At 40.0% G+C, this 27,557-nt stretch overlaps 1 protein-coding gene across 3 annotated transcripts in view; it reads left to right on the plus strand.

Annotated features, from left to right (window-relative positions):
- The window catches only part of MYO1E (myosin IE), a 191,205-nt gene that overhangs the window by 123,893 nt on the left and 39,755 nt on the right, over positions 1–27,557 (plus strand). For all 3 annotated transcript variants that reach the window (XM_051796391.1, XM_051796390.1, XM_051796392.1), the window contains 3 exons: positions 17,739–17,882; positions 20,657–20,746; positions 21,649–21,743. In XM_051796391.1, the coding sequence (XP_051652351.1) occupies positions 17,805–17,882; positions 20,657–20,746; positions 21,649–21,743 (263 nt within the window). In that variant the 5' untranslated portion in view covers positions 17,739–17,804. The remainder of the gene's footprint in view (positions 1–17,738; positions 17,883–20,656; positions 20,747–21,648; positions 21,744–27,557) is intronic.

The raw sequence follows: 27,557 nt of genomic DNA on the forward strand, positions 1-27,557 counted from the left end.
GGGAAAGGAATTTGAGAGCTGTTTATTCTGAAAACAGTGTTAGTGGTGTGAAAGATGACAAGTGCTGAAGCGAGTATATTTGGGCTGTGCTGGCAGTACAACCTGTACCCTTAATGTATAGGCAGGTACTTCATAAACCTTCTGCCGTCACTGAGGGTTTTCTGAAGGTAGTAGTTTGAATGTTATGGAGAAGCATGTCGTTACCACAATTAATGAATTAGTCATGAGGAGCTGTTTAGTGTGACACACCTCGAGAGTGTTCACCTGCTGAAATCGGGTTTTCTTTTGTTCAGATAATTTCCTAATGATACAGCAGGCTGAGGTGTTCTTGCACCCGAGGCCATTAGGTAACTTTTTCACTTGACTTGTCCCATACATGGGGCTGTTCTCAGACCAGAATACATTTACTATTAAGCACTCAGCAGGCTTACCCTGCCACTGTATGGGGGGGTTTCTTTGTGGCTGAGTGTGGCTGGAGTCCAGCCTGGGACTGGGAGGGACAAAGCAAAGGGAGTCGCTCCCGGCAGTTTGATCCTCACCCACCCACTGCGGTTTGTACGAGGCCTCTGATACTCGAGAATGGTTAAAGAGCTCATAACAGTATGGGGGAAAGAGACTTCAATCACAAATACGAGTAGTAACTTTCTACTGTTCTAGAAGCACTTAAGGCTCTGGGGAGTTCTTCCTAGTCTGCACTTCAAATGTGTAGGTGGCGAGTCAGTGACTGTGTTGTTATCTACCTCTTGGGAGGCAGCTATGCTCATGAGTTTTGCAGCTGAAGCAGACACTGCGTTATTGGAAGACTATCCATTTTTATTTCAGATTATTTTACCTGATGTTATTTTAGCTGTATCTGATTCTTTTACAATCAGATCTCAGAGTTAGAAGTCAGGATTGCTGTGGTAGTTTTTTAATTTATTTGTTGGGTTTTGTTTGTTGTTTTTTTCCTCAGGGCTCTGCAAGTATTTTGTCATTCTGCTCTTTACAGGTGTGGAGTAGTAGATTAACTATAAAATACTAATCCTGTTGCTGTTTGCTCATTGAGACTGCAGGTGTACAAACAGGAAAAGAAAAAACAAAGGGGAAGTTAATATTATCTGATTGCCAAAACAAAGAAGCACCAATTTAGTAGCTAAAATTAAGTTCAAGCTGGTAACAGGATACAGTGAACAATGAAGCTACATTCTGTAGCTAATTGTGTCCTTTTAGGGCTTGTTTTGCAATTATACTTGGCCAATTGAAACTCTTGAGGGGAGTAGAAATCTACCTCATTTAAATGAACCCACTTAATTTTTATTTTTTTTTTGCATGATACCTCAGTGAGATGCCTAGTCACTTGGTATTTTTGAAGACTTGGGAATATATTCAAGAACTAACATTACCTAGCTTTTTTTAAAGGTGGTGTTTTAAGTCAGGACAGGTCAGGACATTGCAAGTATTAGAATTGTCAGGTGGGAGGAGTACTTATTTTTATTCCATCCATTTGCTACTGTAGCTGTAATAAGACATACAGTTTTCTCCTTTATTCCTATTCCTGTCTTCCAGTCTCTAGTGTGGCTGTTGAGAACCTCACTGAAGTACCAAAGCTGTGCAGAGCCTTTGTGATCACCATGGATGATGTTTTGTTCTTGTGCTATTTTAATAAGGACATCCTGGGGTATATATCTAAGGGTCATGTTCCTAACACCTGCCACGGACTCTGTTGTGGAGCCTAAATTATCTACAGTGTGTGAGGGGGCTGGAATCCTCTGCTGGTTTTGACAGATGATATGTGCAAACTACATGGTGCCCCCTGTGATGGAAGTATGACATGGTCCACAGCAGGCTGAGTGACAGACCCTACTTTCTCCAACGGGAACAAGAACAAGGGAAATGTATCTAAGCAGGAATGGTGGAATGGTCTGGGCTGGCAGGATGGTGGGAGCTTTGTCTGATCCAGGCAAGCTGCTTCTGTTTGCAATGTGAAGTTCTACTCTACCTTGGTAGTACTCTTTCTGGCTGTTTTATAAGCCTCCAATATTGCTGATGGAATTGGTTCAGCCTAACACCTTCTCTGAGTCTAACCTTGTATAGGAAACCTGTGCTTGTCCTCCTTCCTGCTGATCAGCCATGTGACTTTGAAATAATAGGCCTGACTCTGGTCTTACCTCTCATCTTCTGCCGTTGTCTTCCTGTCCTTCTACAATCTTTACCTTTCAGTAAGCCTTCACAGAGGTCTTCTGTCTTCAGCTGCAAATCCCAAAGAGCATGCTGCAGTTTGTTACAGGCTTCCAGGGGGATTCTGGGACTTAGTCTCTTAAATGTTAAATAGCGTGTAATGTGATGTCTAAGTTATGCTTTTAGTAGTAGTTCTAAACAGGCTTAACCTTGCTCAGGCAACAGTGTGTGTACACTGGATCATTTTTCTGGTCCTTTTTAAAGTGCAGATTTCCATGGCATTACACACTGAAGGGAAACCTGCAATGAAATACGTTGTACAAAGGCAGAGAAGCTCTATTTTGTACTTTGCAATAAGGTCACGGAGATCAAAGTGGATGTACAGATGTTATTTGTACATTCGTAATTCATGAACCTGGTTATGTGAATAAGTCATGTTATTGTTTAAATGCCTGTATGTGACGTGACTTTAGATTAAAACTTATTTTTTATCTTCCTTGGAATCCTAACAGTTACTGCTGCGGAGTGTTGGAGAATTTTTAGAAGTGCAGTAAAACATATACACAATTGGTGCATTAGCCCTAAATTGGCAAAACACCACTGAGGATAGATCCCTGGTAAAAATCCATGGAATAGCTGGTGTTAAAAATTACCTGTATACCAGAGACCACAAGTGTGTTTTAGAAGACACAAGAAAGCCTTTCTGTGATGCTGACTGTTACTGGATGGGTTAAAAATGCAGAGCATTTTTTGAACCTGCTGTCAACACTACCTAGAAGCAATACTACAACTGCTTTAGAACTGGACTCAACCCTTACTTGAAAAATGTTCCATGACACCTTTATTCCCTACAAATAGCGAAAATCTCTCTGACATCTAATTTGCAAGGTGTTATCCCTTTTGATAGCTCTTTTGCTGAACCAGTGGGCAATTACTGACTCATCCATGACTAAATTACTACTCTTCTCTCTTTAGAATTTGGGCATTACCTGATGCTCTCCCATGCAAGAACTGTGTAAATCAACCCTTGCTAAACACTGGGACTTGACAGGAGCAAACTGCAAAGCAAGATAGCTGCAGGCTCTTTCTTTCTGTGTTTCGGTGGAAACAAAATGATTCTGGCTGTCAGACATTGCACAAGGAGTATGCAGAAGCACATCTGCATATCTAATGGTTTGATTCTTTAATGCACAGATTTTAAGAGATGCTTTTGTTAACTGGATGAGACATACTTAGCTGCACCACACAGTTTTTCATACAGTTGTAGGAGAAACGTTTTCATAATGTTTTGTAGGAGAAAGAAAAAGGCTCAGGCAGAAGGCTGGGATGGGAGATCACATGCCTGATGTATGATGTATTTTTTCACTATTGCTACACATAGAACTGTGCATGTTCACAGGGAACCCTGTAGAAAACAAGCTTTTCTCAGTTATGTCCTCAGGCTTGGGGCTGTCCTGTGCAGAACTGGGAGCTGGACTTTTGTGGATCTCTTCCAAGTCAGGATATTCTATGATTCTGTGGCATCAGCCAGGATTTTTGAGAGTGGGAGTGTGAACTCCAAACCTGTGTTGCTCTATGACCAACCTCAGGGCTTCAAATCCTACCTCATTTGCTGAAAGGGCTAAAGCATTCCATGCCTTGTGCCTTTATTCCCTTTTCCAGCATATGCTGTAAGTCCTGCAGGCAGGATAGCATGTGCCCTCAGGTGACCTCGGTGGGGTGAGTGACCCACCCACCCCTTCTGAGCACCAGTGCTGCACCCAGGAGCATTGTCACCCAGGAGGTGATGTGGCTGTGAGCTGTGTGCTTTCCCCTGGCTTAACTCCTGGTCTGCAGCTACTTCTAAATGCTTCACTAGTGAGAGAAAATGTTATGTTTTAAAACCAAACAGTCTTTCACTAAATTAAATTGAAGTGAAATCAATACACATCTGAAATGTTAGAATGAGATCTTATGGTACTGTATATAAAAATTTATTAGGAAACTATAAAGCTGGGTTATTCACCTACCTATTAAAAAACCTAACTTGATGAAGCATTCCAGTGCACACAGGCTTTGGGTTACATGTTTCTGCATTTAAATGCAACAGAACCTATGGGGGGGTATTTTGTGTTGCTTGCAAACAAGGTGCAAATTTTACTAAATAACAGTTCCTACTGGTGAGTTCTTTTTTATTTTGAAAAAATCTGAAGAAAAAACCCTGAGGTTTTCCTTAATTAACATAGGTGATTCTAATAATTTTTGTTAACTGGTTGTATTAACTATGGAGTGAGTTTGAAATACTAAAAATTGTATTCCCAATAGCAACATAGCAAAGACTTGCAGATTGGTTCAGTTGCTGGCAGCCTTTACCTTGCTTGTTTAAAAAAAAAAAAAACAAACAAAGAAAAATCTGCTCGTGTAAGGAGTTGCTCTGGTCTTGTTGGATTTGGTCTTATTGGGCTTAGTTTTGCTGATACTCTTTTGTTTATGTTTGCGAAAAGTTACCTTGGAGGTTATTTGAAGATTCATCTCTATAAGGAACAAAACAAACTGTCCTTCACTTCAGTGTGACTTATTAGATGGAATCTGTAATATAAGGTTTCTGTAAGTCATCTGAAATTTGCAGACAAGGAAAAAAACTTATCGTGTGTGAATTGTGTCCTTTTTATTTTAATTTATAAAAAGGACACTATCTTTAAAAATGGATAGGCTACCTCCAAATTGTCTTTCCATGCAGTCCTGCAGAGACACACTTAGGTGGCCTAGATACTTTCTGCAGAAGCAAGGGGAGAATGATTTTATTTTCAACAAAGCTTAACTAGGCGTAAATAAAACTGGCAGGTTAGTACAGATACCTGGATATTTCATGATTCTTTGTTCTTCTTTAATTGTGTTGTTCATAATTAGAAGAATTTTGGTTTTGAAAGCCTCAATGAGTTTCAATATTTTAGGTGTTGAATAATTCATGCTAAACGTTGTTTACACACTGTTTATGGCCCCAAAGAGCCTCAAGCAATTTCTTAGAAAAAGACTTTACCACATTCCTTTATTTGAATTATTCTCTGGTTAATAACAACATTTAGACACAATGATCTTGGCAAAATCTGAGCAGTGCTTATGCAAAGACTGGTACTCTGCTGAGCTCAGTGTTGTGTTGTTAGGGCTGCCCAAGTCTAAGTCAGGACTGGGAGCTGCCTGTTCTGAGCCATTCTCGAGGACCCCTGAGCTCTGGTTTACTCACTGCTTTGGAAACCAAAGGTCAGCTGAGGAGGGATGACTATTGCTCACAGTTAAAAGGGACAAAACCAGGCAGCTGTGGAGTAGGAGAACAAGCAGTTATCTTGGACAACTTGAAAAAGGAATAAAGCTCTTTGGCCATCCCAGCAACTACAGTGAAAGCCCTGAAAATGTACCTGTAGGTTTAGGATTACCCAGATGCTGATACAGCATGTTGAGCCCTTAGCCCTGGGGAAGCCTGTGGAAAGTGTCAATGTTTCTTAAGCAGTTGGTTTTTGGTATCACCCCTGGAATGCTCCCAGCACTTCTGTTTTCCTTCTGGCTCTTACTTTAACTTGTGGGTCCCTCAGTGTTTCTAGGTCAGGTGTGAGGAAGGCAAAGGAACTAGCATGGAAGGAAACTATATTGGAAGGATTTGTCAAAGTTCATGACAATCCTGTGCAGAGGAATAGGAAATGAGGTGAAGTTGGGCTCCGGTGGGTACCTGTTCAGGGAATCTCTCTGCCCATCTGCATGCCTCACCCACGCTGGTGGAGCACAACTGAGGGCAATGCTCCTCCTGACACCCTGGTATGGCCTAAAGTACAGCTGGTACAGCTACAGGCATTGCCTTTGGGTCACATTTTTAGCACACTACTTCAAATTGTATTTCTTTTCGTCAAGATGGAGTCAAAGGCAGCATTTATGGCACAGCTGAAAGACTTTGAGCTGCTCCTGTGGTCCTGACGGGGTCATAAGGAGTGTGTTGTTTAGCAAGCTGACACATAAGCTTAGAAGAAACATACTTGAGTGCAAGTTGGTTTTTGAGCCAGAATTTTATTTTTAAAGAAACACAAGTCTTGTCTGTAATATGGAGTGTAAAAAAAGGTAAAGCTTGCCTCTACGAACTTTGGTGTAATGAATTGCACAAGTGAAAGGATTTTGATAATCTGAGCATCTGGTCGTGTCCAGGTTTTTCAGGGGTAGAAGGAACAAAACAGTATTCACTGAACAGCTGTCTTGTCTGAATCAGATGAAAAGTAATTCAGCTGATTTTAGTTTATACTTTATTGTTTTTTTCAGTTTATGTGGGTTTGACTCAGAGGTCAGAATTCAAATGAGCCCAGAAGTAAAGCATCACAAGCATTTAAGTTAAATGTGTGTTCATGTCAAAGCCCTGAAAACCAGTCTTCAGCCACAGTTCAGTATCTAAGACTTAAGTTGTTTTTCTCAATTCCCCTAATTTCGAAACCTTGTGATTCAGCCTGAATTTCAACTGTTCTAGATTTTCGTTATGAAGGTTAGGATTTTACTTAAGATATAGAAATGGAAAATTAGAGGGGAAAGAAAATGCAGCATCACACTGCACCACTACAGAGATTCTTTCAAATAAAATTAGGGCATTTATCTGCAGTTGTCTGCAGCAGTTTTTCCTGAAAGCCAACACTTATCTTTTCACAGAAATAGTTTGAAACCTATGTATATTTATGATGCTGATGCTGAATTACAAAGTCTAACAGGCACTGCAGAATTATGCAAAAGACCAGATTTCCAAGTCGGTGGTAAAGTTGCAGGTTTTGTGAAACAGCTTCTTTGGCATCTCTGCTCAAAGCATGATTATGCCAATGCAAGATCTGTGAGACTGAATCTAATACATGTCCTGATAGTATCAGCTTCTCTTAGCAAATGTGTGAAGAATGGTAGTTTGCAAATAGTGTGCTTGTTCACACATCTGGTAAAACCTATAGCTATGGAGATAACTAATTTGGACATCCAGCTTTCATTTACCTTTCTTTCTTCAGTAATAATTTGAATGCTAGATAGTAACATTAAACAGTCCAACATACTAAAAAAAAATTTGAGGGGAAAGAGCTGCTTCTGTGCTAAAATCTGTATTTCGTAGACTAATAGGAGCTATCACTTTGCCTATTAAGTGAATTTCTGCCCGTAATAAAATAAAGATGCTGGAGGTGTGGGGATCATACCTGCACTGGTACAGCCCAGATAATACCCATGGAGGCTCAGTCTGATGGCTGTTGATGGTTACATTAAAAATGTTGGGCCAGACACTTTTCTTACATATTTCAGTTAATGACCATGGTGTTCCACTAGAGTGAAATGAAGTCTTCATATTTCCAGTGCATTTCTATGTTTCCATCTTTTTGGAATTTCAGCTGCATTGGCAGAATGCAGTGAACTAGTTAGGGGAGAACATGTATATTAATTTGTAGTTTTATTTTGCTGGGTGACTTATGAATTATTATTAAAATAGGAAAGTCTACAGAGCCAGGATAAAAGCTTGATACAAATTAGAATAAATAATTTGAAGGATGGGATCTGACAGGAAGAAGATATGACAACTATATGAAATCTTAAGAAGGCTGGGTTATTCAGAAATATGTTCAAAGAATAGCATTCTTCTCCTATTGACTTGTAAGATATTGTAATAAAAGTGAGTGAAGTAAAACTGGCATATTCATTGAATGACAATAGCCTAGTTATTCTATACAACCAAAGTGTGGCATGCTGGTTTTTAACATAGTTTCTTCCCAAAGCTGCCCTGGACTGAATAATCAAAGCTGCTTTAAAAAAGTAATGAAATGGCAAATATTAACTTTATGAATAAGGTGCATGTGGAAGATAATCTGGTTATGGGACTATATCTCTTATGGACAGTCAGTGGGACCTGCTTGCCCTGGTGTAGTGTAATTGTTGGTTAAAGTACAAATAAAGCCTTGACAAAGAATGAAGCTGTGAATGAAGTTGTCTCCTGGCAGAGATGAATGTTCAGCTGAGAAACTGGGTTAGTATCTGCTTGAGTCTTCTGCCCAGAGTGTAAGATTTGTTGGGCCTGATGCTTCTCCCAAGGTTTTGCTTCCTGTCGTTTTTTGATTAACAGCAGCTTTTTGGGAGTTGATGTGAACTTGCATATTTGGTCCATTGCAAAGATGTGTAACTAATTCCTGAGGTGGAATGCTCAAGGAAATTGTCATTTGTGTTTATGTAATAATTAATCAAGGAAATGTTTATATCTTCATATACTGAAGTAATATTAAGGTTGGATTCTTTAAAAGAGTTAAATTAAAGGTTTAATCAGCATATCAATTACCCTGTCTCCCACAGTGTTTGAATTAAAATCTGATTTTTGCAGGAATATCAAAACATGAAAGCTAATAAAAAGGACTGGGGTTGAGCCACCCTCCTGTTACCACCCAGGTGCCGGCTCTGCTGTAGGTGAGTGAGCACCACTCCCTGAGCCTTTCCCTGCTGCTCTGAGTCAGTGCTACTGCAGTAAACAGGAGTCCTCCTGGAGGCCTGGAGCTGTTGCTCTTTACTCAGCACTCTGTGAAATTAAAATAAACATAGAAAGCAATTTTTACATCAGAATCTCCCCCACTGTGGAGTTCCTCCTGCCACCCCAAACAAGCTTCTCCTGCCACTGTCCCCAGTGAGAGGAGTTGGCAGCTCACGTGTGCCATGGGGATATTGGTGTGTAGGGAGCACTCCTGAGTGAGCAATAAAAGCCCTTCCCTGCACATCCCACATCCCAGTGCCACAACTGTCCAGTGCCACGGGACTGGGGACCTGGAGCTCTCCTTGTTCAGGTGTTCCCCCCTGAGTACAGTGACCTGTAGTCTCCAGAGCTCTATATCTGATCACAGACCAACAAGACTATGCAGCTCTTTAATCCAACGTGAAAGTAGATATTCTTGAAGCCATCTGATTGGGAAAATCCTATGTAAACCTAACAGTGTATCTTGGAATTCTGCAGGCAGGTCTTTGGCAAATAAGCTGTTTATCACAGACACCACCCTGTACACAGAGCAGTGATTGTCTTGTATTGATTGCCCCACTTCTCCCAGTTGAAACTATGCATACAGGAGGGCAGGACCCAGTTGGGAAGATCAAAGCAAATATCTCAAAAATTGGTGAAGTTTAAACCGGTGACCACTCTGGTGCCTGGGCTAGGAAATGAGCAGTTGACTGCATGTCTTACTTTTGGTATCAGAACAGTTAAATGTTATAACTCTGAGCAGTTCATTGCACTAATAAAGTTTTGTGGTGTCAGCACAAAGGTGCTTTTTGGTACATGCTGTTGAAAACTCAGTCTTGGCCACAGTTATCTGCTGTGTTGCAGCTTTTGCAGTTTCATCATGCCTGTTGCAATAAAGAGTGTTTTTCTCTAGCCTGAACTGCCACAGGCATGTGACGACATGACACTCTCCACTTAAAAAACCTGAGATTTATAGTCCCTCTGGTTTGTAAATAAGTTCAGAAAATGGCTGTCTTTATACCTAAAAGGAAAAAAATAAAAAACAAACCAAGCAGTCACTCAGCTGTAGTTTTTCCAAAATATTTTAAATTTCTGTGTAATTCAGGAGGATGTGCTTATTTTAGAAATCAGTCTTTCAATTTTTGCGGAGTTGCTACGTACTTTTACTCAGCTAGATGAAGCTGTTAGCATAAAAACATCTTGTTTGATATTCCTGATTAAAAACAGTATTAAAACAAGGTCTGTAATCTGCCCAGCCTGTTGTATTCTTACAGTCCATTAGCAATTGCTGAGGGCAAACAAACTCACCAAAGTGCAGTTGTTCAGTGATTTATTGAGAAGTGTAACTAAAAATACCAGCTCTAAGTATTTTTTTTAGAGTATAGTATCTTGCCGCTTATAATTAAACATCGAATTGATTATATAAACATTTGTTGTTGGGAATGAGATCTTTTCAGTCATTGGAAAGTGCTGGTGACATTAGAGATTGATTTAGATGCAGACACAGTGTATTTGCTGTAGCTGGTACTCTTCTGCTACAATGGAGTACTCCCTAAATGGTGTTTTAACAGGAGCTGTTTTAATCCCTGGAAATTCTACAAATTCTGTAATGATTTCCACACCTTTTAATACTTGCAAAAATGTGTTGATTTATCCTTTCATCCTTCAGCCCTTACCAATTTAAATACTAAGTAATTCAGAAATACTGCCATGCTCTTAATTTTGCATCCTGCATAGATAAAAAGAAGCAAAATCTGCAGCTAAGGATAGGGCTAAAATAATTGTTTTTCTGCTCTATTTTTTGGAAATGAGTGGTGTGATGCAGGGAGGCACACATGGAGAGCCTGGGCTAACCAGCCATTAAGCTGTGTTTGCCAGCTAACTTGAGCTACCTTTAGTCTGCTGATGGGAACAACCATCCCTGAATTGTCCTTGGAGGCTCCAGGAGTCTCAGGTGGCACAGAAAAGGCGTTTTCCAATACAACTCTGTCACAGAGTTGTCAGCCAGGTGTCCTGCTGGGGACAGACTTTGGCCTTCAGCTCTCAGTTTCATGTCTCGGGAATATCAGTGATCAGGAAACAAATATCTGCGTTTTACCAGGAAACAAAAGGGTCAGTAGAAGGGGGGAAAGGAACAGCTGCAGCCTTACAAAGAGGGCAGTGACTGAGCAGAAAGGAATTCACTGGGGTGATTGTGGCCTGTGAACATGGTTTGGTGCTAAAGCCCAAGGTTTCAAGAGCGGGGAGATGGGGCAGGGAAGTGAGTACTGCCATCAGCTGGAACGGGACACGGCTGGGATGGCATTTTTGTGATATGCCATTGGTTTTACTGCCTCCCAAAATTTCCGCTGGCACCGGTGTGAGCACATACCACAGCACCAAAACACTGCCAGTGTGCCAGAGCCTGGTCCAGGCACAGAGCTTCTGAGTCACACTGCTCTCAGATTCCTCCCTCTGGAAAGCAGATGGCCAGCTCCCAGTTGACTTCAGTTTCTTATTTAGTTTCAGGATGATCAAAGAAAATTATTTCCAGTCCGATGCTGTAGGAGAGGCAGTGGCATTTTGTCTGAACTTACCAAATGAGTTTTCAAACTACATTTTTAAAGACCATAACACTGCTACATGTATGATTGCTTACACCCCTCTGAAACCTGTTTTTAATGGAGAAGAGTGACAGATACAAAATCTTTATTACACATTAAGGACTGCTACAGCCAAGGTGAAATTGTTTGTTGTAGTTTTTCTCTTGCATTTCCTTAAATTGCATGGTAAGTATGTACACATACAAACTGCCTATAGAATTTACAGATCAGGAGTTGGTGTGCATAATCCATAATCCACCAGTCACAGGAAATCTTGCTGCTCATGGCACAAGGAACAAGTCAAACTTAGAACAGCTCAGTAATTCAAGTAAGACAGTTAACGTCTAAGAGCAAATCAACCATATTAAGGAGTTAACAGTACTGCATTTCCTTAGGAGAATTATTTCTTGGAACATCAGGAGACAGTCACCCAAAAAGCTGTGGGGTAAGCAGATCTGAATTTACAGTTCATTAACTACTTCCTGCTGTCTGCCCACGGGCTCTGTAAGTTGTGTCAGAATCTTACACGTTACCGTGATCTGCTCTTGAGCTCATTCCTGGCCTTATTTCAGTCTCTCAAGTAGCGATGTTTTTTTAAGAAGAATCATTCAAAACTTTGAGGGAAGGTTAATACTGATGCACTACATGAGCCTCACAGTCAAACACTGCAGTAACTCTTATTTTGGTAAAGTTCTGGTATTTATCTTCCAAGAATGCCAATGTCATTTCTGACTCCTGAGAGTGTCCACACCCTGCACATCTCTCCCTTTCCCATAACTTGTGTTGTGTTATGAGCCTGCATTTGCTGTTCAGGTGAGCAGGCTCTGGTTTCTGTCTCATCTCCTCATCCCTGCCCTGGCTGTGCTGGTGCAGGAGGTGATGGTGAGGAGCTGCCCTGGGGCTGGGCCCTGCTGGAGCAGGAGCACCTGCACAGGAGCACCTGCAGGGGAGCTGGGCAGAGCAGGAGAGCTGGGATCTCCCACAGCCTGTGACCAGCTCTGGAGTCAGTTCTTCAAGTCACGTGGGCTGAATCCACCCCTGTATGAGAGCAAAAAGTGAGAACTGATGGCCTTTCCCTCCAGAAATCTTTTTCTCAGTATTTTATTTCCCTAGCTGTGTTTTTTGGGATGTTAACCTTCTAGTAGTTTCCATTCCTTAATGCAGTTTTGGTATTTTTAGTTCTGTGTATAAGATGTCTATCCTGCTACTAGGTGCTCAGTATTTTTGCTTTGCTGTTCCCTCAGGTCTTCAAGTACTGATTTTTGCCTCCCTTAATGTTTCCCTCATGTTAAATTTAAATATATGGCCTTTTATCTTTGTCCATCTTGCTGCTTCTGCTGTCTTCCTTTAATTTCCTTTCTGAAATATGGTCACATCATTGCAGCCAATATCTCTATTTTTTCCAACATAAGATATACAAGAGCTATTTCAGAGCATTTTTGTCCACTGTGGCTCCTCTGTTTTGATTAACCCACTCGAGGACCAAAATAAGTATTTTTGCTATAGTCTCTACTGAGAACAGCAGACCCTTTCACTTTATAGAAACATGTGAAAGATTCCTCTAAGTGGATTATAAAAGTTTGCTAATTTTGATGGATGATATCACTGCAAAAAGTTGTGGGTTTGTTTTCTTGTCATCTGGAAAAACTGATACAAATTATATATGTGTGGCACTGGTGATGGGCCTCAGTTGGTAGAAGCATTGATGTCAGAAGTAAATGGTGTGCAGTATTCCAGTTTGTGACATCTTTAGTTAAGATAACATGTGTGTCTCATTTAGTATTGTATTCATAACACTGATGTGAGTAGATAGATTTTGTGCAATAGTACTGCCTTTGCTAAAAAGGGAAAGAAAGGGTCTTGCTTGTGATCATTTGACACTCTTACTCCCCCGTGGAGGCTGAGAATCCTTTCTGCACTGTGATGGGAGATTGATGTTTGCTACTGAAAAAAGCCTGTCAGAGGTTCAGAGTGGCAGTTCTTCCCTTCGTGGAAATGGAGAGTGGTTATTGATGGTGTGTAGGTTGTAGCCAGAGTTCTGATGGAGAAAGAACCTTTCTCAGGGGCAGAATATACAGTCTCTTCCGATCCCTTGTTTTTAGTGCTTTATTTTTAGACGTACTATTTTTAAACAGCTTGAAATACAAAAATATTTGCTTTTTTTTCCAGTTAAAAGAAAACCCCGTTGTGACACAGCATGACTCAATCTTTTTATAGCCACATCAAATACGTGTTGCTTAGGATAATGTAAAAATATAAAAACAATAATAAAGGCAAAAATGAGAAACCAGCAATTGCTACGGTAACACAAGGTAGAGGACAGCAAAAAGAAATTCTGTAAATAAATGTCTTATTAATATTTATTATTCCAAACAAAACAATTATATGCTTTAACCATATTATACTGCCAGTACCAAAAGTAGTACAGAAAGTATAGACAGTATTTAGTACATAGAATTTATTTTGCATTCCCCCTCTCGGTGTTAATGTAGCAATTGTCTTAATCTCTTAACAAGTGTGTGTTAAGGGAGATGTATGAAGTGAGAGTAGAGTCGTTTTTTTGGGTTCCTTAGAGCCTTGTTTTGATGCTGAAGATACTGGGGATTGTTTGGATGCTGAGGTGTTGAGGGCAGTGCTGCCTGATCTGCAGCCAGGTGGGAATGGTGTCTGTGCTCCTGGAGCACAAGGCTCTGGAACAGTAGGCTCCCGGCTCACAGGGTCGTCTTGTGACTCATAAATATTATTCTTGTCAGTGCAAAGCAGATCTGATTTTGAGCCTAAAACAGCAACCAGATGAATAACAACAGCTGACAGCAATGTGGTACACGCCTTTAATTCCAGCTTTGCCAGTCCAGCCTCCACTCCCTGGGCAACATCAGGCACTGGGCTGGAAGCTCAGGAAGAGCCTGAGGGAGGCCTGGCAGCCAGGTTGTTCAGCACTCGTGTTTCCACTTCTGTGGCTTTTAGCAGCCTGTTGAGATGTGTTTTTGTTTTGGGGTTGGGTTTTTTTGTGTGTGTGTGTTTTTCCTAATCTGCCAAGCTCATCTTTTTCCAGCTGCTTAGGCATTGTGTTAGTGCTGACACAAAGACTTTTATTTGCTTATTTATTGTACAGTGAGATCACATCTTTCACTGAGAAAACCTGAGGGGAAGCCAAGTTGGTGTTTGCTGACATCTGACCTGCACAGCTTGGCCAGGGCTGGACCCTGAGGTCTGTTTGCCCAGGTCTGACCAAGCCCCAGGGGAGCTCTGTTTGAGTCACAAGGTCCTCTCTGGGGACTTTGGCTGTGGAACATCCCTGCCAACCCTTGATCTGCTGGCTCTGAAATGCCTGCTGAGAACTGGGATTTTGTTAGGAAGGACCTGAGGAGTCCAGGAGACCTGGCCTGTCTCTGGAGGATACCTCTGAGGAGGAGTGGAGGGAAGAGTGTGTTGTGTGATGGGCAGCAGGGGGCAATTAGCTGAGTGAATTAGTGTGAGTGCTCCCTGCAAAGCAGGTTCATGATAAGGTGGACACCGGCTAATTGGCTTAGGTGTAAATTGTCTCCAGATTAGAGTACTGCATTTTTATTTGGATGGTAGAAAGCTCCTTTTAAAATAAAACTAAAATTCTCAAGAAATACACAATAAAAGCAAATCATTAGTGTTTGCAATGTGGACAGTTGAAAAACATGGTAATTTTTGAGTATATATATTCTTGACCTTCAGCAGATATGCAACCTGGAGAAAGATGAAGAGTTGCTTTTACAACTGCTACAATGTGGAGTTTTTTCAGATGATTGGTGTCAGGAAGATATTATTTTTATTCCCAAACTATATAAAAAACAGTTAGTTGTTAGCTGGACATGGTTATAGTTCCAGTTGGAAGTGACTGAAGTTGATAAATTCAGGTTAGGTTCTATAGTCATTGCTCATGCTTGGAAGGGCAAGAACTTGCTAGTGGGTGGTGTCCTGTAGAAAGAGCTCTCCCTGTTTGGTTGCCCAGACCAAGGAGGTGATGGTGGTCATTGCAGCTGCCCATCCTGCTGGGGTTGGCTTCCTGGAGGAGGGAGGGTGAGAGCAAAACCTAACCATGGCTGGTTAGGCACTACTAAAGCTTGAGCTAATTTCTAGATCCTAGAGAGAAGTCTGACAATAATCTGGTGATGATTTGCTGATTCTCTGCATGTTAGGCCATGTTTTGAGAGTAAAAGGGTAATTCCAAACTACTGATAGAAGCTGCCATTTAGATTGTGTTACGGTATTAATGTGAACTACTTGGTGCCACCACTTTTAGCTGTCTTCCCTGCTGTTGCTTTCTTGGATATTTAGGCTACTGCCTCTTTATCAAATCTGTCTGCACTGTGTGCCATGGGCCTGTGATCCTGTAGCACTCACATTTGATCGCTGCTGCCCATCAGAGCAGGGCAGAGCTGCTGTCAGGGGAGCTGGGCTGCCCTGGCACTGCCCCTCCTGCTTCTGTGCTGACTCACAGTGCTTTTGGGAAAGAGCCCTTTGGCCTGGTCGTGTGTGTGGATTAATCACAACAGTCTCTGACTTGTATAAAGCTACTGTTCTGCAGACAGTGTGCACATTTTCCATATATCCCATGGCTTTGCAACCTTTGTCCTCTCCTCATTGAGCTCGCTGGGTCTGATGCCACAGCTTCCAGTGGGAACCTTGATTGTTTTTCTAGTCTCATTTCTTACACATTTTCTGTAGCTTACTCTATTATCTGGTACTAAACCACATTCTGTATAGGTTTGTGAGCTATGTAATTATCCATATTAATTTTGATACTGGACCTTTTTGTCCCTCCTGCCAGTTCCTTTTTCCAAGGGCAGTATCACAAGTAGCTGATGAGTGCACTGAAGGAAATTATGCTTCTCTGTTGGACTTCTGTTTTCACCAATAGCCAGACCTTCAACTAATATTTTCAATCACATGTTTTATAACAACTTCCAAAAAACTAATTGACCTCCTTCATTTTCTCAGTGCTTCCAGATCACTGCTTCCGTTGTACAGGTATAAAATTGACAAAGTTTACACAAACTAAGCTAGTTTAAGATTATTATTTTATTGAAGCTCATGTAAGGTTGTGGATGTTCAAGAAAATTGCTGAGATTGTGTGTTTTCAGACATGCTTACTTTCCTTACAAACTATATATGAAAGCATTCTTTTGTTTCAAGTTTGAAACTGTTCTTCATTGGTGTGAGCAGTGATAGAGCTGCAGCTGGAAACTTAATAGAAAACACACATAAAGCTTACAGGTTCTGTGCTATCTGCAGTATTAGAATGGGCATGGATTTAGTGCAAGTTAATTTAACTTGAGATAAAAATCTAGTTGGTCCTTGTTTTTTATGTCCTTGTTTTTCATCTCAGGTTGAGATGAAACCAGTCTGTAGGCCTGACTTATTTAATCTGTAAAATTATGCATTCTTTTATTCTGCAAAATGCATTATAATAATTAATTGCTTGTGTTCTGGTGAATATGACTTGATCCCATATAATGTACACCAGAGCAGTGTAGCTAAATCACAGTGTTAGAAATTGTGGTATTTAAGAATGAGGGGAGTTCATGGAATTGGCATTTTGTTGGGCACATCTTCCTTGACAACGCACTCGATAGCTTCTCAATGTGCTAATTCCAGCATCACTAATTTCAGTATTGTGTAAACAAAAATTGAAGTAGAAAAAAGGGAAGAGATCAGAACTCCATTAGCATTGTCTGCCAGGCTCCAGAAAGCAGGTTTGGGTTTGGAGAGTAGATTTACAGCTGAATTAACAACCTTCATGTCGACTGGAGTTAAATTTGTTAGTGGGTGTATCCATAGAACCAAACTACTGTTCAAATCAGCTGGAAAAAAACAGATTTTCATTTCAAGTGGTACAGCAAGAAATGTCACAAGTTTTCAGCAGCCTCCTGAAATAGTAGTCCCTGTGAGTGGGGAGAGAATATCTATTTAGATGTCAGTTAAGCCTGGTGACTAACAGATCAAAAGGGGCTGGTAAGACACGCAGCCGACAGGCTGTGGTACATAATTTGCAGAACATCCCTGAACACTTAGTGCAGCAGGCTCCCAAATTCCATCTGAGTAACAGCATGTGTGCAGGTTTGACTTAAAAGACTGTAAAGGGAGAAGAATTCACTGTGCTGGTGGTGGTAATTATCCTCACTGCTAATAGTTGCACTGTAGGAGTGTAATTTTTTGCATCCTTAGCTTCAAATAACTGCATCTCAGTTGGAATAATTGGGGGTTTTTTTCCACTGGATTTAAAAAAAAGTCTGCCATCTGAAATCCATTCTGTGTGCAGACAGTCACAAAACCCCATGGAATTACTTTCTAGTTTTGGAGGGCACTGCAGTTCTTTAACAGTTCAGTTGACATAATTTGTGTATGCTTTTATGGATTGCCTGGATCAAGGGATAGGATTCAATGAAAGAAAAATATTTGGGACTTTAGAATTTGAATAATTTTTTTTTCAGTTACCGAATGCTGATGAGAAATGTAGTAACCTTTGTGATGCTTGTTGTGCTTCCCTGCAGGGCAGCAAAGGACACTACAGGTACCACTGGCAGAGCCACAATGTCAAGCAGAGTGGAGTGGATGATATGGTCCTGCTTTCCAAAATCACGGAGGATTCCATAGTGGAGAACCTAAAGAAACGCTACATGGATGATTACATTTTTGTATCCTTTGTTGGTTTTGGTGGGGCCTCCTGGACTTGCTGAGCCAATGTGACACTATGATGTGTATGTATTCTGCTTAAGCAGATTACTCAAAGATGCTGAACATTTTATGTGACAGTTCACCTGAGATAACACAAAATGTTTTGTGAACTAAGCTAATTCTGACGGTTGAAAATAAGATCACAGAAGTTATTTTAGGGTATTCTTTTTGATATTTGAATTTTGTTCTCGTCAACGTTGAAGATAGGCCTGTACCTTCATATATTTTTTATAAATATATATAAAATATATATTTATATATGCACATGACCCCTGAAACCTACTCTACTTCTCTTACTACTTCTCTTGCTATTTCTTAGAGCAAGAATTAATAGGTTTAAGGTGTATATTCATTTCTTGATATCATGTTATCTTCTATAGCTCCAAAATTCTAATGCTTTCAAAATAGCATTTCTTCTATGACATAACTGCATTTACAGCTTAATCTGGAATTGTTAATACTGTGAATGTGTGAATACTGTTAATATTGCTGATGGAAACAGGTGAACATGTCAATATCTGTAAATCTTCAGTGTTCTCACCTAATTTTTTTTTCAGTGATTAAGAAAAATGTGAAAAATTTACATACCTGACCATATAACCTAACAAGGAAAACAGACTTCAGCACCCAAGGTTTGCCTTTTAAAAAAAAAATTCATATGAAACCAATTCCTTGAGATAAGAATAGTCACTGTTTCCTTTTCAGCTTTCACAGTGTAACATGAGCTGCAGTAATGAATTTGGTAAACACTAGTCAATGATTATAGACTAGAAAGTTATACTGTTACTTATCTTGCTGTAATCAGGTTTTCATACTTACTAGTTGTATCTGGGGAATAGTTTCCTTGATGAGTTTAACATTTTTTAGCAGAAAGGGAAGGAAATGTAGCATCTTAGCATCTCCTGGCTTCTTTCATATGTTCAGATGGTCAGGAACTACCTAGCAGCACAATTTAGCAAGCACTGATAAAGGAAAATTTATGTTGCAGTTGTGTTGCCATTTCCATCCCAAACTGCAGAGGTTTCTAAAATGTGTGTGGACATGGGTTTGGGTCCTCTGGTCAATGAAGTACCACACTATTATTAAATTTCCCTTATAGAAAGATGATGAGGTTGCACAGTGTTTGCCAAACTGTAGTACTGGGACAAGCTATAGAATTCTTCCTATTAGCAACACGGGTGCTTTTGTCCTCATGGAATGCTGCATCTTCCATGCAGTGCATTCACAAAGGCTTCCATTCTCTGCTGAAGAAATGGGTTTGTGCTTCTTTCTTATGAAAATAGATTGACACGAAGGTGATCTTTCACCGAAGCAGGAATAAGTATGTTTTCCAAGGGGCCTTGTGGTCACACAGAGGGATCAGAGTTGTCCCTGGTGTAGGGAGAAAGACTCCTTTTGCAGTTCTGCGAAGGCTTTTCATTCTAAAATGCAGATCATCTCTTGAATATTTCAGTTGTTTGTGTGTCCACCATGAATGAACATTTCTCAGTGCTACATTGCACAGAGATGACCGAATCACCCCAGAAAATGCTGGCATTGTTTACCAACAGAAAACTGTCACTTTGGGTGTTTATACTGACACAATGAGGGATTGATTTGTTATATTCGAGGCCCAGATGTTGTCACTCCTTTTGAATGTAGGAAGAAAGCATTTCAATTTAGTATTACAGAAATGATGTTCATTGAGTTATGCTTCTTCTCTAGCACATCACCTGGTGCTGTGACACCACGATAATAGATTCTTAGACAGGACAATTCAGCAGGATAAATGTGTTAATTTTCTTACTTTTGTAAAGCTTAGATAGCAAGTTTGCCTATGAGCAATTCCAGATTGTTAAATGAAACCTGCACCTACAACATTTTGCGCTCACTGGTGTGGGTACACTGCTAACTCCCAACTCAGTGAAAATGATCCTGACACTGCTTTATGTGCCTGGGAAGTACCATCAGTTGCTTCCTATGTGTGCACTACAACTCCAGAGGTTGCAGAGGTTTCTAAAGTATCTAAAGTTTCTAAAGTTCCAGAGGTTTCTAAAGCATTTTGTAAATGTGGAGACCTGTAACTGAATGCAGAATAGTGAAATACTATATTGAAAATGTTGCCAAAAGGCTAATAATGGTTTGAAACTTAAGTGTCTGTGAATGGGGCAGCCTGCAGGAGAGAACTGCTGAGGACTTGTCATAGTTACCCTCATAAAATAACACCACACACTGAATTACCTCATTCCCTGAGCTCCCCCACAGCACAGGCAGCTGAGTAATTGTCTGATTTAGCTCAGCAGTGGCCCTTTCCCCCCGACTGTGCTTGCTCAGCACTGTGTCTGTGAGATCACACTGTGTCACTGCACTAAATTCTGCAAAGGTCAAACTAATATTTTCTACTACTTACAATGCAACCTTCTCAGTTACAAAGTTTTAGTTATTCAGTTTAAATATGCCATTTCCTTTCTGTATTTTTATTCAAGTCCTGTTTGGGTCTTCAATACATGTTTCTGTGCTTAGCTTGTCCTAAAATAAATATTTTGATGATATAAAAATATGCCATTGAATTATATGTTTTTGTTCTTGTAAGCCTACTAATTTGGTTTTTATTAACAATTGTTGTAAGCTGTGGAGTTTTTTACTATTATTTGAAGCTGTGCTGTATTATTTAATAGGTGGTAAAGTTATTTTGTCACTACTAGTAAGATAATACTTTATGAAACCAGTTAACCTTAACTTCTTCTGAATGCAGACATATATTGGCTCTGTTTTAATCTCCGTGAATCCTTTCAAGCAAATGCCATACTTTGGGGAAAAGGAAATTGAAATGTACCAAGGAGCAGTAAGTAAAGCAGTATAAAATGTAGTGCAGTATTCAGGGGCTTGGAAAGGCTATTCTACACAGTTTAACACTTGGAAGCATTTGTTTCTGGGGTTTGGTAGCATTGTACTGGCCTGGGAGACCTTGGCAGATATCCATTACCATATCCTGAGTCTTCAAAGTGAACTCCCTGGCACATAAGATTAGTATTTCAAGAAAATCCTTGTATTGATCAGCTCTAATCCATATCAGGTATCTCTCCTTGACATGTCCCTGCTCTTGGAAAGGCAGTTTTTAAGCCCCCATAAGCCTAAAGTGTGGTGCAGGATGCAAAAGGGCCATTAGTGGATTTGGAGACCATGGCTTGACAACTCTCAGGAACAATAAAAAGCTTGAGACGCTAAAATTAGATGCCACTTTTGAAAATACAGTTTGAAGAGCGAGTCAGCACAAGAACATCAGGGAACTTAAAATTGAGTTGCCTGCCCTGCTAGAGTTGGGCATGTCCATAGATGGGGGAAACTGGTTTGAATGGGCTGAAAATGGGACACCCAGCACCAGGCTCTGGGTTCTGGTCTAGGCAGAATATTGTCAGCACGTGACCACTGGTGGAATAGGCTTAAATTATGGGAGTTTCTCTTGGACAAGTAATATATTTCCAGCACAGGCCATTTTTAGGACAGGATGTTTACAATAGTTTAGGAGAAAATTATGGATGAGAGAAAGATCACTAACAAAGCCCAGAGACTTTGGTTTGTTTTTATTAAATGTACAAAAAATTCCTGGAGAAAATTCAGTACAAAGTGGGATTCAGAATTGTTTTTCCAGGAAAATAATTCTTCCAATTTAAATAGAAATTTGTTTTGCCTTTTCTGCATTGTTTAATGCTGTGTTGAAAAATTATTCCCTATTTTCCCTCCTAGGCACAGTATGAAAACCCACCACATATTTATGCTCTTGCAGACAGCATGTACAGAAACATGATTATTGACAGAGAAAATCAGTGTGTCATTATTAGGTAAGAAAAAGATCTGTAAAAAACATTTTATCGTTTTCTTTTGGCGTTTTGATGTCAAGAAGCAGAAAAGTTTTATTATATCATTAAAAATCTTCTGTGTCCGTGTTCATATTTTGGGATTTTCTAGGGTAGCCAAGTACTTTCTGACTCTCCTTTTTGTTTTCCAGTAAAATCCTCATGATAGTTTAACCACAAGAAATCTCTTACTCACATAGTCCAATGCCAAAACTGCAATAGCTTGAATGACTGCATGAGAGAGATGGATTAACAACTGCAGCAGCCACAGATACTGTTAAATCCAGCAGTCCCACATGGACTGCATTTACCGTGGTCTTTTGTTCCTTTTGGAATTTTGCTTGTGTTCAGGCAGAGACAAAAGGAGGAGAGAGATACTGGAAAATTAATTTTGTCTTCACTGTTAATCTATTTTAATTATTAGGCTGAGGGAATTCACTGCAGAATTATTACTCAACTTTTGTTAATAACAGGCATTATTTAAGTGACAATCAAAGCGAATTTTTGGGACCAGAGTTACACTTTGTTCTCATCTGTGGGTTTTATGGATGGATAGAAGAAAATGTGTGGAGAGCAAGAACTGCAGGATGCTGGAACTGGTACAGTGTGCCTCTCCTGACTTCCCTTCCTGCACAGGGGGTTCTGAGGTTCCCTGTGGAACCCCTGGGGATGCTCTTCACCTGCAGCTTTGCTCCCAAGGCAGGTGACGTGTCCCAGGGGCTGTGCAGTGATTTTACACGTGGTGTAAAGTGGCTGTGAACCATTTGCAGCACTGAACTCTGTCCCTCTGAGGGCCCCTCTGGGCCCCTGCCTGCAGCACGGTGCCCTGGGAAACAAAAAGCCCAGAGCTCTCATTCCTGTCACTGAATTGGTCCCTGAGCTAAGTCCTTGACTTTGGAAAACTGTTCCTGTGCTGAAGTCTACTCGTCACATGTAGTCAAATTGAGACCTGTTAGGAATGGGTAAAATTGGAATTTACTTTGCCTTTTGTACAAAGCAACAATCCCAGAGACTGAGATGTTTCACGAGAAGATAAATTTTTAGAGAAAGGCTTTGAACTGTAGTAAATTGTGATTAAAAACCCTATTTTTTGATCCTATGCTATTAGCAGCCCAAAGTGCCACGAGTGCAGTCAGATTTTCAGAGAGCTGAGATGCAACTCTGAGATACAGACTCACAGTTTTAATTTCACATGAGAATTCTTGTGCTTGAATGATGGGTGATGTGCTCTTTGGAATGTGCATTTTGTATGTGCAGAGTGAAATCTCTCTCAGTGTGTGCACAGCCTATTCAAAATCTGCAGGAGTTAATTGAAACCTACTGGGAAACTGAACCAAGAAAAATCACGTTGACCAGGGACATTTCAGAGAGGTTTTTTTCCTTTATACATATTTATTTTTGCTTTGATTATTCTTACTACAAACACTGTAAAAACTGCAGACTAGACTTATAGGTAGTTTTCGTAATGGTATTTGATCTTTTAGCACACTTAGAAATTATTTTTATGAAATCAAGTAACTTGGCTGTTCACAAAACTGACTTTGCTTGGTTGATATTTTAATAATTTGGACCATGTTTGATTTAAACTGTTTTGATACATCCTACATTTTATGATTTAATGTCATCACTATTTTTATCGACTAGAGCTGGCTTAAGAATGAAGTTTGTTGAAGTTTGGGATTTGTTTGCTACGTTGTTTTATTGTGTAGATCAGAAGGCACTGAAATTGCTGGCAGAGCAGGAGCTCCCACGTTGCTGCAACTCTTGAGTGAAATGGATGTTCTAGTTGGCTTTTTGTCTACTACCACTCCATTGATTTCACTTAATAGCTGCCAGAGACTTTACTGCTTCTTCCCCTACACTGATGAGTCTCAAAAAATTGAGATTCAGTTCTGTCTGTCGTCTGTTCCACAGCAGCCTGCTGAGCCTGAGCAGTTCCAAATGAACCTTGGCACTTCACTGAAATGTCATTTTTGCTGTAAAAATTTCTCCTGTGGAAGATGAGTGATGATAACAATATGGTTATTAGGAGGTGCTGTTTGCTTCTCTACTTTTTAACTAGACTGAATTTTGGAGTGACTTCACTGAAAGTCCCTGGTGGAACAGGAGGAACAGAGCAATCTAGCACCCAGGTTTTTTCCTTCTTTTCCCCTCTCAGGATGGCAGATTTCCCCCCTAAAGAAAGGTTTGCCAAGAGAGAAGGTAAGAAATAAGGCACAGACTGGACCTATTCACAGTCAGATCAAAAAGACTCCATCTGGCTTATGGTGCACATGGAGCCTCAGGAATGGAGATGCCAGGATGGTGGGGAAGGGGTTGGGACACTCCTGTGTCTCCCTGCCGTGTGGTTTGGGGCACCTGTGGCATCAACCTCCACACCTGGGAGGGGACATGCATTCCTACACACCAGACATGTATTTCTGGGCAGGTGAAGGAAGGTCTCTGCTGTAGTCAGGAATTTTGCCAGGACATTAATTCCAAATAATGCATTTAGACACCGATAGAAAAAAACTCATCCTCTTCAAAAATTCAGTGAATGAACTGGGAAGGCATCTCCAAAAGGAAATCTGGTTCTCTGGAAGGCTGAATTGGTAGCAACCAAAAATAATCTCTTTTCATATGACAATACTAAGTCAAAAAGAAAACCTGTTACCAAACAGCCTTTCTAGGGCCAGGGAAGCCTTTTTCATTAGCTGGGTAATTTCAGCATATATGCATATGTGTTAAGGCAATTCCATATGCACATGTGTAATTAGAGCTGAGGAGCTGGGACCAGTTTTGCATGGCTGTTCAGAGTAAACAGTGAGGTTATTCATGGGCTGGGGCCTGGCTCAGTGCAGGTGCAGGGTGTGCTCAGGTGGGAGGAGGGAGCAGTGCCCATAACTCTTCCCCAGTTTTGTTTGCACTGGGCAGAATTACAGAGAAGTTCACTCATAGCAGTTACACTGGACTTTGATTTCTCCTTGAGTTTATGTTTTATTGAGACACAATATTTAATTTAAACCTTTCTTGAACTGAACTCATAGGTGTCTTCTACAACAGACTGTTGGCATTTCTTCCCCATGTGACATGGCAGCCCTTCCAGACTATCCACAGGGAGTCGTCCAGTCAAGATTTTAATTATGAAGGGTTGTCTCTTGTGGCTTTTAATTCCTTCTGGGCTATCACTGTCCTTTAATTAAGAGAGTGGAGGTTATGATTAGTATTTTTCTATTATGTAGCAAAAAATGTGTTTCTTCAGAATGTTCTTAAGGTTTTACCTTTCTATAAAGCTGAGGACTTTATTTGCACTTTGACTCTCTGACCTCTGCCAGGAGATGTTGCCATTGCTTTAAAGCAATTTTTCTTATTTGTAATTTTAGTTTACATTTTACATTTGTGTGGCAGCCTTTGAGTACAGGGAAACAATGTATGATGACTGCACACCTGAAAGGACAATACATCTTAAATAATACAAATATACATTAATTAAAAGATCATTTACCACCCTGGCTGTTTTTAGTGAACAGCTCATGTCTAGCTTCAGTCTACGAAGTTCAAAATTTCATATGAGATTTCTAGTCAGCTTCTGTATCTGAGCTTTCCAGAAGACTCAAATGACTGATTGTTCTAAAACAAATGTAGAGAATCTTAACTGGAAATATGGTTCAATTTTAATGAGGAAGTGATAGAAAGAGAAGCCTAACCCAATAAGAAAAGTGAGGTAAAAACTCTGATTCAGAAGGGAAAAATGTTTCACTGTAATTATGCTGCTGTAGTTTCTCTGAACATAAAGAAAGTAAATTTTCTATGTAAACAAACTAAAAAGCTTATCCAAACACATCAGAGTATTTTACATATACAGTGTTCTTTACTGGCAGATCCAGGAGGTCTTTATAAATATTTGTTCTTAAAATTTCTGCATTGTCCTGGCAGTGTAGATAAGCATCACTTGTATTGTTCTGCAGCCAGGGATACTGTATTAAATATCACTCAGAAAATTAATTTTAGAGAGAAGAATGATGCTACATATCAGATCTTGCTTCTCTAATCACTGGTTGTATTTCCTCTGGGAAGGAAGCAAGGAGCAAAAAATCTTCCCTCTGCATTTGTAGCCTTACTCTGATCTCAGCTAAGTATTAATTGACTTTGTGGAACAAATTGTCATTTTTCTGAAGTGGCAAATAATGCTAGAAGAAACACTGTGTCTTTCAAAACATTATGTTTTTTGTTAGTGATTGAGACTAGGTGATGTTTTTACTTTTAGCAAGAAAAGTCTCTGAGAAAATTGTCAATATCACAATCCACTTTAAGCCATTATAAGAATTTTTTCAACCTTTAAAAACCTCCGTACTTCAGCACACTTAAAATAATGTTAATAGCAGCAGAGCAGTAAGATATATACAAAAAATTAATAACTGAGCTTTACTGGGGGCAGGATACCATCCCATCAGATAAAGCTACTTTGGCTCATAAATAATGCATCATCTTGTTTTATTCTACTTTAATTGGAGCAATTTGCTGGTCTTTGATCAATAAAGACATAAAACTGAAAAATAGTGCATAAATCTAAATGCATAAATCTGGAAGGCAATCTTTTCAGCCAAGTTAATTTAATAGAAGGGCCCACTTACCTCGAAGCAGAGACAATAAAATGGAGTTATATTCCTGCAGGTCAGTTCTGTGGCAGACGCTGTGGAGTGAGAAATACAAGCCACACTTAATTTGAACAGGGAGGAGAAGGATAATTGATGCATCAAAGAAGATCTTACAGAAAAGTGTAATGTTTTTAGTGTGTGCTAAATAACACCTGATCAAATTAATTCAGTGTTTGGCCTCAGATCTCCCTCTGTATTCATTTGGAAACTGCACATGTAAGCTCAGAGTACGACTGGGTCTCAAATGGTTTGTTTGGTTTTACAACAGGATGAGCAAATTTTCAAGAAATGTAGTTTTAATTGTTGAAGTATTGCTGTTTTGAACTTCTAAAACCAGTTTGCCATTCAACCAACTCTACCCTTGTGAATGTAGTAGGTACAGACTTTCTTCTTTGTGTCTGGGAAAAGGTGACTTGGAAGAATAATAATATTCATGGTCTGCACTTCACAGATGGATGATGAAGTACTTTTTCACCTTTTCAAGTTTTCTATTTGCTCTGTAAAACTGCCATCGGGAGAAGACAAAAGGAGGAAAACATTTCTGGGAAAATAATTTTAAAAAGCCTTTCAAGTATTTCTGTACCGTTTGGAAGCTTTAAAGATGTGAAATGATATTTGCAACTTGGCAGTTTGGGGAGTTTTTCCAGAATTAAACCTTTGGAAATGTCTCTATTACTCATGTTGATAAGGAGCTCTGAGTTGTTCGTTCTCGGCGAGTCCTTTTCCTGGGCAGGACACGCTGATGTTTCTCTGGCAGACACAGCTAAAATTTGTGGGGGAAAAGATGTGCATTTGATCCACATCCAGGAACAAGTAGGCACAGGATGGAAGAGTCAACAACTTCCACTGAAATTATTTAGGGACTTAAAGACAACACAGATTTTCACACAAGAAAAAACTCTTTCAACTGTCTTTGAAACAACGTTGAAGCTGACACTGAAACAACACCCGTGCTCTGGGGTGGTTTTGTGTTGGTATAGTTATCCAGGTCGTAGTAAATTCATTAAGGTCAAAGCTGACTTGCACCAAGATTTATATAAGTCTGGAGGAATTTTGTTGAAATGAACCTCTAAGGGATGAAGTAAAGTGTGAGGTTGGATTGTCTGCCATGCCAGGCTTCTTTCCCTTTTGAGGAGCTTACTGATTGCAAGAAGGCAAAGCT

The sequence above is a fragment of the Manacus candei genome, unplaced genomic scaffold (genome assembly GCF_025592945.1).
Source record: "Manacus candei isolate 608988 ecotype Guabito, Panama unplaced genomic scaffold, ASM2559294v1 h1tg000046l, whole genome shotgun sequence".
In the NCBI taxonomy this organism is placed as follows: Eukaryota; Metazoa; Chordata; class Aves; order Passeriformes; family Pipridae; genus Manacus; species Manacus candei.